General features: G+C 46.4%; 1 protein-coding gene across 7 annotated transcripts in view; it reads right to left on the reverse strand.

Moving 5' to 3' along the window:
• PDLIM5 (PDZ and LIM domain 5) overlaps window positions 1-14,496 on the reverse strand; it is a 755,773-nt gene that overhangs the window by 287,398 nt on the left and 453,879 nt on the right. For 2 of the 7 annotated variants that reach the window (XM_069630558.1, XM_069630559.1), the window contains exon 8: window positions 7,603-9,139. The exons of the other annotated variants lie outside the window; for them this stretch is intronic. In XM_069630558.1, coding sequence (XP_069486659.1) covers window positions 9,046-9,139 — 94 coding nt within the window. In that variant the 3' untranslated portion in view covers window positions 7,603-9,045. Of the gene's footprint in view, window positions 1-7,602; window positions 9,140-14,496 lie in introns of those variants that run through there. 7 annotated transcript variants of the gene reach the window in all.

Here is a 14,496-nt window from a genome sequence, read left to right on the forward strand (position 1 = left end):
GGGGGGGCAGGGTCACTTCCTCTGTGCAGGGAGGCGATGCAGCTCGAGTTCTGGGCCATCCAGCAGGAAGTTTCGATCTCGGCAGTTCATCTGGCCGGAGACGAAAACGTGACGGCGGACGCTCTGAGCAGGCAGAGCACGATCTCTCACGAGTGGGAGTTGGCTCAGGAGATTCTCCTGGAGATCTTCGCCCTTTGGGGGACCCCTCAAGTGGATCTCTTCGCCTCCAGTGTCAACCGGAAGTGCGAGAGGTTCTGCTCGCGGGAATTTCCTCCAAAAGGAGCCTTAGGAGACACGTTCGTGGTGGAGTGGTCATTCCCGCTGCTGTACGTGTTTCCTCCAGTCCCCATCATCCCGCAAGTGCTGCGGAGGTTACGGAAGTTCGGTTCCCGGATGATCCTCATTGCTCCGGGGTGGGCTCGGAGGACGTAGTACCCGGACCTTCTCGACTTGTCCATCTGTCCTCCATGTCGTCTTCCCTACCGAGACAATCTGCTCTCACGGGAGGGGGGTCAGGTTCTCCATCCAGAGGTCAGATCCCTTAACCTTCACGCTTGGCTTCTGAAAGGTTGAGGTATAAGGATTGGGACCTCCCTGAAGACGTGATGGAGGTGTTGCTCTCGGCCCGAAGGCCAGCAACAAAGTCTCTGTACCGTTGCCGTTGGCTTAAGTTAAAGTTTAAACCTTGTTCTTAAGTTTCTTATGGGTGCTCCGTTTGAGCCTTTACATTCTTGCCCTTTGAGGCTGTTAACTCTGAAAACTGTGTTTTTAGTTGCGGTTACTTCCGCTCGCAGAGTGAGTGAGTTACAGGCATTTTCAGTTCAGCCATCCTTCACTGTATTTCACAAGGACAGGGTTGTCCTTAGAGTTTGTCCTTCTTTTCTTCCGAAGGTAGTGACGGAATTTCATTTGGCCCAGAAGGTTGTTCTTCCGGCATTCTATCCTCCTCCGCATCCTGGTAAGGAAGAGGAGAGGCTCCATAGGCTTGATCCTAGGAGAGCTTTAAGCTTTTATGTTTCACGCATGTCCCGGGTCAGAGTGGACGATCAACTCTTTATTGGGTACGCTGGAAAGCGTTTGGGGCAAGCTGCGACGAAACAGACTTTGTCTCGCTGGATTATTTTAGCCATCTCAGAGTGTTACCGCTTGGCGGGTAGGGACCCACCGGCTGGCTTGCGGGCCCATTCTACCAGGGGTGTGGCTGCATCTACTGCCCTGCAGAGGGGTGTTCCTATTCGCAACATCTGTGATGCAGCCACCTGGGCTTCAGTACGTACATTTGTACGTCACTATTCCCTCGATTCCATCCGAGGGCAGGATCTGGCCTTTGGCAAGGCAGTCCTTTGCTCTGCTATTTGATTGGCTATTCTAAATTTTGATTCTAAATTCTTTCCCTCCTCCTTGCTCTGGTACTGCTTTGGGAGTCTGTCATAGATATGGAATACGTCGGAGGACCCAATCCCCTCGAAGAACGAGTTACTTTCTTACCTGACAACCCTGTCCTTCTGAAACACAGTGAAGGGTGGCTTAACTGAAAATGCCTGTAACTCACTGACTCTGCGAGCGGAAGTAACCACAACCAAAAACACAGTTTTAAGAGTTAACAGTCTCAAAGGGCAAGAATGCAAAGGCTCAAATGGAGCACCCATAGAAACCAGTTCTATGGCGCCCTTCTCCAGCAGGGCTTGAATTTCCTGCGCAAGGAGCGGATCCGGACTCTTCAAAGAGAGGTTCCCAGGTGGATTGCCGTGAGGCCACTACCGAAAAGGAAGACAGTAGCCGTGGGTTATGATCTCCAGAACCCACACATCTGAAGTAATGGCACGCCACTCTACAAGATGCTGCGCCAGCCTTCCCCCAACCGGCGAACCATGGGACATGGCCTCATGACTGAGTGGGAGCGGCTGCGGCGTTGCCCGAGGGCAAAGAGGCAACTGCTCGAGCGGACTTGGCACCTCGAGTACCCTGTTTTCCACCTATGGCACTCTTACTGTGGCCTCTTTGACTGACAGCTCCTCTTGCTTTACTGAAGGACGAGTAATAGCAAAAGGAACCTCCCCTCCATTGTTGTCCCCTAGGTCGAAAAGGCAGAGGTTGTCGAACTGCAGCACCCAACGACTTCGCTGCAGCTTTGGAGGTCTGCAACCTCTCAAGGCTCTTGTCAGCCTTGCTGCCAAAAAGATGTTCACCATCAAAGGGCATGTTGAGGAGCCGGGACTGCACATCAGGAGCGATCCCTGACTTCCGCAACCACACAAACCTGCGTGTTATGGTGCTCGCCGCCATGGACCAGCTGACACAATCTGCCATGTCCAAACCCGACTGAACGTCCTCACACACCATAGCAAGGAAACCAGGCCGTTCGTCCACTTCGGGAATATGTTCATCTGCTAATGCAACACAGTTCCACAGTGTGTGTGTGAAACGAGACAAGGCACATACGGAGTTGGCCGCCTGAAGCGCCATACCCCCCGAAGAAAACACTTTCTTCGCCCAGCCATCAAAACGTTTGTCGTCCCGATCCGGGGGGATGGTAGGATACGACGCCTGCTTTGCCGGGGCCGTAGCCGCCTGCACCACCAAACTCTCCGGAGTGGGGTGCCTGGACAAGTAGCAGGGGTTGCTACTGGCTGGACGGTATTTTCGCGACAAAGACTTGCCCACTGCCGGGAGACTCTTCGGAGCAGTCCAAGCCACCGCCACCCTTCTCTGCAGAGCCATATGAAACGGCAGTACCGGGTCAGTGGGGGGGACCAAGATCGAGGATGTCCGTGAGATCATACTCAACAAACTCCGCTGGGGGAGCTGACCATCCCAAGTACTCGGTGACCCGAGACATAAGGCGCCAGTACGAAGAATCCGCATGAGTGCCAGGCTCAAGCCTACAAAACTCCGGCTCCGGAGAGGTCTCCAGTCCACTGGCATCATGCAGTGACTACCTTAGGTCATCAAATTGGCGATGGCCCAAGAGAATCTCATCTGGCACCGTAACCGGAACCAAGCCCTCATCAGAGCCCTCATCACCCTCTGAAATGTACTCCAGGCGGTGAGAGGAAGACACCTGGGGACGAAAGCTATGCCTGACCTTAGCCAGAGCCTTTCTAGGGGCTACCCCCATGCCACGGGCCCCTCCGACACCACCGCCTCGAAAAACGTCGAGGGCGCCGAACGAGTCGGCATCGAGAGAATCGGCGTCGACATCAGCCGCAGCGCCGTCAGCATTGGCGGCGTCGAAGCCAGAGCTCCGGGCGTGTCCTTCGATGACCTAGGTGCCGACAGCGTCGACGACCCCCTCAAAAGCGGAGCCTCGAGAGAGGTCGTTGACGACCTCGGCGCCACAGGCGTCGACGTCTTCTTCAAAGACTGCACAGGATCACGCGGTCTCGAGCGCGTCGAGGACCGGGACCTGGAACGGGCATGGCGAGAATTGTTACCCTTGTCGAAGCGGGACCTCTCCCGCGAAACGTGCCGACCACCCGAGCCCGAAGGCATGCGAGCGGTGTCTCTCGACCGATCACGACCGACCCCACTCGGAGGCGCGGATGGCCGGTGCCCTGCGATTTGAGAATCGCTAACATACTCTTCCCGAAGGAAGCCCATTCCTCCGGTGTCACTTGCATGGTGGGATAAGCGACCCGCCGACGGGTGAAGTCCTCGGAAGAGGACGGGGAAGGCGACCGATGCCGGCGCTTCCGGGAATCCCTCGAAGAGGCAGAGGAGTGGCGAGTCCGACTCCTGGAAGGAGACCCACTGGACCTCTGACGATGATGCGGAGAGTCGCCTCTCGAATCATCCGTCGAAAGACCCGCAGACCTCGACTTCCGGGGCTTAGACACCCTACCTACCGACAACTTCTTCTTGCGCTCCTGCAAGGCCTTGGCCATGAGCGACTGGCAGTCGACACACTCATCCATGTCGCTGGCCTCCCCGAGGCACCAGGGGCAGGTGTCGTGCGAGTCCATTACCGACATCTTGGACCCACAGTCCCCGCATTTCTTGAAGCCCGGAGGCGGGGCTGAAGACGAGGTAGACATCGTCACGAACAGGCTTTTCACAAAAACTGAACAGGTTCAAAGAACCGAGAAGAATACAACAGAGACTCCAAAGAGTCGAGGCATACCGAGATTCACGAAGCGAACACGTTAGCGGAAAAAACGGAACTGAGGCTACGGGCGTGGTGCGTCCTACTTATCACATCGGGTGACGTCGGCCGTCGGAGGAGGTCCTCGGGGACGGCGCATCAACGCAGGACGCAGACGCCGAAAATTTTCCGAAGCAGCACAGCTGTGATGATTACTGTCAAAGATATGGAAATACGTCGGAGGACCCAATCCCCTCGAAGAAAGCCTTCTGCAATATGGACCGTGTTTACCTGTCTGCATATGGGGACTGAGCTTTTGCCAACGTGTTTCTCCACTCAAGAGAGCATTTTCTGCTAATGAGGAACCAATCCCAAAATATGTTGATCTTTTGGATGAATGTATCTTTCAATGTTTCTCCAAGGGGCAATTTTGATGAAGCATAACACAGACTGGTTCTTGTTACAAAGGGCTTTTGCCCCATTTTCTTTTTGGATTAAATAATTTCTGTTGAGAGATTAGAATTCATGGTTGATAAATATATACTTGGTCATTAAATTCTTTGTCAATGCCTTTGTATGGTCGCACCATTTCCTATAACTTTTTCAGCAAAGATAGTTCATGCTGGGTCAGACTACAAAGTCTTCATTTGCATTCCTTTAGGTCTTGGGTCTAGGGCACATCATAGTGAGGTCCTCTACAACAATAATGCACAACCAATAATGCACAACCAATCGTAATGCATGTGCAGAATCATTAAAAGGCATATTGTTAGAGACTTGCTACTCTACATCTTAATGACATATTAAAGCTTAATGCAGATGAAACCGAGCCTACAACAACTGAAGGATATAGGTCTATCTATACCAGATCTGAAATTATTAGGCAACAACTTCATAACAAAAGAATCGAACTATAAAATGCCAGAGCATCCACAAAAAGCTGATAACTAGACCTTTTGAGGTTATTATGAAATAACAGCAATAACCAACACGTTAGACATTTCTAAGCACTAATTGGCTGGGCCGCACAAACTCAAATCCACCAAATTATATTGCTAGTTCAGGAGGAATTAAGGCTATAAATATAAGTTAACACCACCCCTTCCAAACATTGTTCTTGGTTGCAATAATCTAACAAAGACACTTGCAAACACCAATCAAGACGGCAAGTCTTCACCCGGTCCATCGATGGCCAAAGCCTCAAATTCTCTCCAACCGTTTATGAGCTTTGCAACGGGTTTACCACACGCCGCTGCAACAATTTGTGGTTGGCCTTCACTTCAGGTCCCTTGTCCACTCTCTTCTTTTAGCACTGTGTAGAGCATGTTTATGGCTATAGGCAACTCACCTGCCCAGCTTGTCCGCAAGAAGCTTTGAGAGTCGATTGTCAACTCCTTAGAATCAAGACATGTTGCATGGCCGCACACCACAAAAACCATTCCTCAAATTTGGTAAACAGACGTGGAAAGATTTTCTGATACAGTTAAATACTGGTGAAGTTTGTTGTTAGGAGCACTCGACTCATTCTGAATTATATGTAAACGCAAGGCCACAATTATCAATTTTAGTATGAGGAATGTGGATTAAAAGGTGTGTGTGTGACATTGAAATACAGGAGCTTCCGTGCCAACAGCCCCACTGTGGCAAGAAATGCATGTGAGAATCCTGCAATGTTTTAAGTCTGCGACGGGCAGCAATTTGTGGGCTTTATTTAAAATGGTGTGCCATTCTCATACTGGTGCTGGTTAATGTTCTACTCTTGTGCATTTACCTGATGTCACCATGTGCTCGCAGACATTCTCTAAAGGAAGGAAGGCAAATGTCAGGTCATGTTCTACCATACAATTAATCTAAAACATATATTAATAATCAAAAAGCTGTTCTGCCCCAAGAGGACCATTGAACTCAGGGATATTGCACCCATCTTCATATCCGCTGTAGTACATTGGGTACATCTACTTATTCATCCTTATGGGTTTAATAATGTATTCACAGTATCCACAATTAAGTGGTAATGACCCACGGCACAGGCAATACTGGGAGTTATGGGCTACGAGGTATGATCAGGGCCCAGAACTCCTGGTATGTTTGCAGCCATGATATCACTGGGTTGCAGGGATGGGAAACCACTCTTGACAAAACAAACAGACCGAGAAGCAGGAGGGTGGGCGTCAACAAAAGTCCAACAGCAGAGGCAGGAATCAGTTGTTACTTTTCGATTTGGACTATGGGAAGGGCAGCATAACGAGGCAGGCACCAGTTATTTGAGGGAAAGTATGGACCGGCACCAACAGGTCCATGAAACACAAAAAGGTGAAAAAGCATGGGGCTGACACAGCAGAGACGAGCAGAGGAGAGGAGAGTGGGAGGCCGTATATGGATGACACAGGGTCAGATGGAGGGAAGGCGGGACAGAAGAGGACATCAGGAAGTAAGGCAGGCCTGGATAGGCGCACAAGTGATTTTCACAGATTTCTGACTCCCATTATAATCTGTAAAATGTTGGCCTACACAAGAGATTATATTCTGGGGGTCAGTGATCCAGATTGGGTGCTGGGATTTTAGAATTACACTCCCTGTGCTATTTGTTGCACTAAGAGACTGTGGTTGCAGGTGCATATCTGAAAACATTTGGAGAAGAACGATTAAGCATAGACCACAATACCTGCACAGACGGAGTCCAAAGGACTGGTGTTATCTTTTGGAGGGTAGCAGCCAACACTGTGCAAAATACTATGAGCAGACTGGTGCCAGACAGATAATGACCCCTCCCCTCACACATTCACTGCACTTTCCACATAGTCTGTTACGCTGCCCCCCCCCCAAAGAGGCATATTCAGAATGTACTGCCTGCAAACTTTGCAACTGACATAGCTTCAGCCATGGGTGGAGGAGCAGTGGCTGCCTTTGAAAATCCAAATAACCTAGGGTCGAACAAGACCGATCCTCGCTATTGGCCAGGGCCACCCTACAGAAATGCAATAAAAAATAAAAGATACCAAATGGGCAAGATTCAGAGGGTCAGGGTGCTTCGAAAACAAGGTGGTGCCCGGCAACCTTAAGTGAACAGGTTTGTCTTCAAATACCCCATGAACGCCTTCAGAATGATTAGGAGGCAGAGCAACAAAGGCACTCGACCCTGGCCATGTTAAGGGGCTCTAGGGCATTTGATGGAGGACAGGACACGCCAAGTGAAGGTGTGGTTGAGCTGCTACAGGACCAACCCTGTCCAGCAAAGGAATCCATGGTGCGGGACACAGTTTCACAACGCCTCTTCATTCCTCAGTTGTTTAATGGTAGGATTTAAAATGCTGCCCTCCCTACCCCACTATCTCAATGTGCCTAAATAGGTCAAACAAAAAAAATAATTTCAAAGACGTTTGTTAGTTTCAGAAGACTTAATGTAGTAGAAGATATTGGGCATTAACTATCCGTTAATGACCAGCTCATTTCACAAATTAGGTATAATTGCAAAGAGAACAACCCTAAATATGTCAAGAGACAGAATGAAGAGCAAGCAACAAAGTTAAACACACCTTTATTGAAAATCTGCTTAAACCTCAGAACGTGAGTTTAATTAATGTATTCTTACTATAATACAATATATTACAGGGCTGCATGCAAACTATATGTGAAAAGACTGAAGCGTCAACAAAAATGTACAAAAGGAACCAAACATGAGCCTTTTGCTACTGCACACTCCTAAAACAGATTGCAGCTAATCTGCAATAGTACCACATCACTCCTTGTGCTGTACACTTGCAGCATGTGTAGGACTTCGAACACCACAAAGAGAACTAATGCTCACAGAATTCCTTAGTTGTGTCCACTGTAATAATGTCAAATCCTGCACAACAAGCTTTTCCCTAAAGACTTTTGTTAACATGGTATGTTCGACATCCCCCTTGGGTCTTGCAAAAAGAGTTCAATGGGGAGCAATGGGGAAGGCCATCTCCGAAAGGAGAACATTGCTGGGGCCTGTAAATTGGGCATCTCTAAGCCACATCAAATATGTGTTGCTTTGCTTTTCTCCCGTAATACATTTTTCTGCCCGGGCAAAACCCACTGACTTGAAAAGTATGAATTCCCCACTGAAGAAGAGTTGGGAAATGAAGCTGTTTCACTCATTATAAAGTAATACACCAAAGTTAGCATATAGGCAAAATAAATACATTTCACACCAAGGTTGTCAAATTAACTTTCTCCCCAGAGAGGAATTATAGGAGAAATGACTCAGAGCACCGAGTTTTATTATTTTCTATTATCTACTCCACCTTGCTTGAGTATTTCTATGCAACCTTTGAAGAAATGCACTCAGACTCCAAGTGGCTGCCCTCCATCTTAACTGCATTCGCATCCCAAACCGGAGGCCCCTTAGGACTACACCTTCAGGGTGAAATCCTGCACTCAGTCTCGGTCTGACACGCAACAGGAATACTTGCCAGCAAGTTGGCTCGTTCAGCAGCAAGCAGGCCATGTACGGCTCCATGATCTGAGCCGGTCCTGCAGAGACAGCTCCCCATTAGCAAAATTGAATTTCTATTGCAAAAAAAACTGCAACTTTCTATCCACACACAATAGTAAAAATTTGGAGACAAAAAAACACAACAAACTTAAAAGGTATATTTAAGCATCTGTATAGACTTCACTCATTTTTGTGCAGTTTGCACTACTGAAAATCCACTAAAACATCACACAATATATCAAAACAAAGATGAAGTCATCTTAAAACACCATCTTTATAATTTAATTATTGCTTGGGGTTTTTAATTTTATTTCATCGATCAGCTACTTGTGTTAAAACATGCATCCAATTCTCCTAAATCTATACATAGCAGTAAGTAGTTGCAGGAAAAGTAGAGGAAAAGGAGATGAGCCGTCTTGCAAAGGGAAGTCAAAGTGCACAGCTTGCAAAGAAGTCATAGGAAGTCAAAAGGTAGAAGAGGTCATCATCTTTGAAAGGATCACTGCACATTGAGGACACGTGCAGAGACGCCGTGGTGCCAGTCGCGCAACTTTGTGTACTTGGGACTAATGACATGCGTGGGAGACTTTTCCCTGTGGAAAGAGTGACAAAAGGATAATGGGAAGAATAAATAAAGTTGGTTTCAATTCCATTGGTGTACGTATGTTATGAAGACCAAGTCGTGCAATATCCATGCATCACTCGCAGCACCCTCACGATATGCAAAATACAAGGTTTGACCACCATCGTGGCAGGCCATCCAGGACTTGAACATGGGTGGATGATATGAGCAGCAACAACATGCAACTATAGAACCAACTTCAATGCCTGCTCCAAGACACACTTGCAATAACAGGCTTCCTTGAACTACTGCAGCTTGCAGACACATACCACAGGTTCACATGTTGCTTAAGACACATGCATTCAGAAGTCCTTATGGGGCATCTTATTGCTGTGCAAGGAAGCCTTGCTATGATTAGTGGGGAAGGAGAAGACACAGAGGAAGGCAGAGGAGGTGAAATGGAAGATGAAAAGGTTTTGGCCTGGACTGAGTTCCTGTTTCCATCAGAGAATCTAGAGTAATTATCATTCAAACATGTGAAAGCCATGTGATAGTGCCATAACCACCAATAATGTGTGTTCTGATATTCTAGCTATGGCATCCAACGCTGCCTGTAATAACATACAAAAGGTGTGCTCTGGTCCCCACTAAGACTGCTGACAGAACCAGTAGAGAGTGCTAAAATTATCTACCTGAACACAATAGCAACTACCACTTAAACATCTAATATCCAAACAGTTGGCTTTGATTTGGGCTGCAATACCTAGGAAGACTAAAAAAAGCAGAACTGCAGCAGTGGGAATCCGTATCGATGAGGAAGACCAGGAGTAGGGTCTGCTGCACGTGTGTGCTACATGAAAGCCCTGTGGATTGTCAGAAACTCGTGCAATTTAAAAATAGCAAAAGTCATTTTGATTTCAGAAAATAAAGTTTAGCTATTTGTGTAGTATATTAAGATGGTACATCATTCCGTTATTAAACTTCCAGTACTGCAGAATTTTGTTGAAATGACACCAAAACATGTGAGGTCTAGTTTTTCAGTACATTAATAAACAAATAGCCATACTGGTGGAGTCCATCTTACATCAAATTCTATGTTTTGGTGCTTCAGTGCTCAAAACTAGAAAGGATTTATATATCACATTTGGTTGAATTTTTAAGACTGCACGTCAATCGTCTTGGCAAGCTACTTCAATACAGGCTCACCTTTTAGACTTCCACATTTTTGCACATGTATACTATCCTTTTTGGCTACAGTTTGGGAAATTTACAGTAAAGCACCAAACAAGATATTTAAATATGGGAGCCTAAAACGTACTTTTGAGTGTGTAAAACATAACAGCAAGATAATAAAAGTTTAGAAGTGGGTATTTGAGAATCATGGGATACAATTAAGATATGGCAATCAAGCTAGATAGACCAGGACTAAACCTATGTCAACTAGAAGTAACTAACTTCACATAACTATTGGAGGTGGAAACGTCAAAGTGACTCCCGAAAGGCCATGCAGCATCTTGAAGAGACTGAATCACAACATGAGCCGTGCTAATCATATGGATGCAATCCCAGCATGGACGCCTAGGCAACCAATCATGCCTAGTACATTCACTGGCAATCTGTTCAAGTGACTTTTCTACTACCAAAACCAAATAATATGGTACAAGTATGGAAATTAGACTAGTCATAGTTAATTCGAATTGTCCATTTGTGTAGAGGGCAAGGGCCTTAAAAATTACATCACTAAATGCTAAAGCATAGCCAACAACCAGCACCAACGAGCGGCAGAGCAGTTCTACCTGTCATTTTCAGCACTCAGAACACCCTTGCATGGCTTGGGCGCTATATACAAATATAATCTCCAACTGCTTTCAGAAATGAATCTTTGAAGAGCTAAAACGTTGTCTTCTCATTCAATCAAAAGTGTGCGACAAATCTGGACAATTCGTCCTTTCTCCCCAGAGGGGAGACACCCCCTTTGAGGCTAGAGAGGTGAGCCCGCTCAGCAAAACTCTCGCGCCCTAAGGGTCTGGGAAAGTGCATCCTCAATGGTAGTAACTGCTCTCGGGGACAAGGACTCCAATACTGATAACGAACTTCCAGTCCAGCGTACATTACATGCCTACATGAGATTTGGAAAGTCTGTTGTAACTTCTGTTTTGAATCCACCGAATACTGACATGTCATCAAACCCTTTAGCTTCAGGTAATGCTGAATTTTGCTTGAACACCAAGAAGGACATACCCTTTTGATTCAGATGACTAGCATAAAGCAAAGTGGAACTTTGAATCAATGAGAGTGACTCCTACGCAGAGGGAAGCCTCTGACAAGAAAACGTGCTGAAGGGCAGTGCCACGCTAGACTGCAGAGTCAGCGGTAGCGTGGAGTGAATGAAGCACTCATAAGATGTTAGAAGGCTGGCCTTTTGACTGACCGAGAAGCCAAGGTTGAGGAAGAGACAGACCGAAAAGGAACCATCTCGCCTGGTGGTGTGACAAAAAAGAAGCCGTGGTGGGCCTGGTAACGAGACTAGACTGCAGAAGGGAGCCTGGATCCCTGAGCTGAGCACGAGAAATGCATTTCCTGCTGAGACGAGCAACAGCAGGATGCGAATGCTCCCGAGGAGAGAACACAATTTAGAAGTACGTGCATTGATAACCAAGGCTGGGGAAAACGGGAGGGTTACGGGAGTCTGATAAACCCTTTCATGCAGAAAGCAAGCCTGTCAGAAGGCCTTAGGGCTTCCTAGAGCCCTGAGAAACTTTAACGAAAGGGAACGACTGCTCACGAAGAGGTAACACCGCTAGGAGAAGCGGACAGCCACAAGGGATACAGGAACCTGGAAAACCCAAACAGGCAGCCAGCATACTGAGGGCCTGCTAACACAAGCTTGACAAATGGTCGGAGGACTGAGAATTCAAAGAAACCCGAGATGATATGTACAGAATTGGAAGGAGGGCAAAACTGTAAGGCTTGACTCTAAGCGCTAGACAAGCTTACTGTCCATCACCAAGGGGAAAATTGTTTTTCCAGAGAAAAAGTCAACCTTATGTTAATACGTGAAAAGTTGATACTGGAGCCTATAGCGAGGACCAAGAACTGTATTGTACGAAAGTGTTGAATTTTGCTAAGCTTTATGAAGAACTTTTGATAAACCTTGAACTTTATGGAACTTTATAAAAACCTGCTTCCTGAGAAAAGGAAGAAGAGCTTGTAAAACCTGATTGGAAGAAGAATCCAAATGTTGGGCTAGGTAGAAGTCCCAGCTCAATGCCTTGTCCTGGTCTCCTCCTTTTTGTTTGTTTTTCTAAAGTGGTAGGGCCAGTTATTTGGTTACGATACAGACTTTTTACTTCAAACTTCCCTCATAGTGATAGGCATAGCTAGGCGTTTTCCTTTTAATTTAACTAAAACCTTTGAACATGTCAGTAAGTAGTCCAACTCCTTCTGGTTACCCACAAGTGCCAGATTGGAGTTATGGGACACTGAATCAATCTGTGCATTTTGGCCATTGGCCCTTGTACTCTTTGCAGGAGGAATTCATTTGATCCCTGCAATCATTTTCGGCTCCGTCTAGTGACAATATTTTTTACAGGTAGGTATATAAACTTTTTTTTTAAGAACCAAACACACAACAAATAATTCAATAAGCATAGGTTTTTCAAAACAGCCAGATGTTAGCGTGTCAATGTGAAATACTGGTTTAACTGCCATGATGATAGGCTTGACTGATCATTTATAACGCTCTTAATACCAAGAGGTTTCTAAGCACGGACAAGCCCTTCCAAGGCGAGCCCATTGCCCCTGAGCTATCCTCCCAGTTGTCAAACAGATACTTGCCACATCGGCTCTTGAACTGCTTTTTTGGTGTCTCAAAGTCTTGGGTAATTCTCCGTACACATTTTCAAAACTGAGGCGGAGACCTTTCAAGTGGGACTTGCTCTACCAGAACCAATTGACTCCACTTGTGGGATCTATTAAATCAGCAACCACTTATTTGGGAAAATAATACTCCATAACACAATGCCGTGGTTTGCCCAGATTCTTCAGATGCTGCTTTAGCCAAACTCTCGATAATCTTTCAAGACATCACCATGGCACAATTCTACCCAATTCATCATGATAATCACCAAACTTGCCACCTACCGACTCCTTACTATCAGGAACACAGGGGCAGGCCCCTATTGTTTTATGATCTCTACAAGTAGAATTGATAGAGAAGAACATGAATAAAACACCACGCACTATCAGTGGAGTAACATGTAACATATGCCAAGCTAGCAGCTCCTGCGCTGTACATGAAAGGGCTTTCAACTACAACGCCATTTACTGAAAATTCTTCTTTCAACCATGTTGCCATCTATTAAACTGCACTTCCAACTATTGGTGAAAGTATGTGTTTGCAACCATTTACTACAGCCATCCTAAATTATTAGATTCCCGATTATTACAAGATGAAAACATGAATTTGGAAATCAAACACTAGGTGGACAACGGAAATAAAAACAGGTCAGAATACAATCAAGCTGATGGCTGCTCCAAGAATCATTTACATACTAGAGATGCTTCCGCTCCATGTTAAAAAGGGAACTTGGGACAGACTGGATAGGGTTTTGCAGAATTACCTTTGGGAGAACAAACCAATGATGAAACTATGGATGTTACAGCTACCGCGAAGGAGTGGCAGTATGAACGTACCCAGTTTTGCAGCCTATCAACTTGCATTTACAGTGCATCACATGACACCCTTCTTGGAAGAGGAACCGGATGACTAGACTAGATCGGAAGCCACTATGGTGGGCCCACTGGAACGAAGGGTGGTTAACACACCCTACGCAAACAACTTTGCCTCTAACGAACTTTCTAAGAACGTGCAGGGTATAATGGTCCAAGACACTGGGACTGGATGCACTGAGATCCTCGAGGACATTGATCTGGTTGAACAGAAAGGTGAAACTTAATGGACGTACCCCGTTTTAGCCAGCATGGCTTCTAGGAGGTGTGAAATGGTTGGGTGATCTGCTAGAAGATGGGGAGTGGACTACATTATTGAGACTAAAGGCAAAATAAGAAGGGAATTTTTGAGTCAGAACTACCGTGCACTAAAGAGGGCCCTTGGTAATGCAAAATGTATTAGTGAGAATTACTTGCATGACACGGTTAGAGAACGGTCCAGGCTGGAACCTTCACAGCCTTATTGGTTTATAACTTTGTTAAAGGCCAGGAAAGGGAATTTAACACCGATTGAGAAAGGGTCGCAGATGTTTGGATGAAGCAAAATGGGAGAGGATTTGTAAGAACATGCCTCTGGTGTTCCTGAATGGAGGAGAGCATGCAAGGCAAGTAACGCTATTAAATAGAACACACTGGACAACTGTTTGTATGATTTGG

Source organism: Ambystoma mexicanum, chromosome 6q (assembly GCF_040938575.1).
Source record: "Ambystoma mexicanum isolate Mex_15411 chromosome 6q, UKY_AmexF1_1, whole genome shotgun sequence".
NCBI lineage: Eukaryota > Metazoa > Chordata > Amphibia > Caudata > Ambystomatidae > Ambystoma > Ambystoma mexicanum.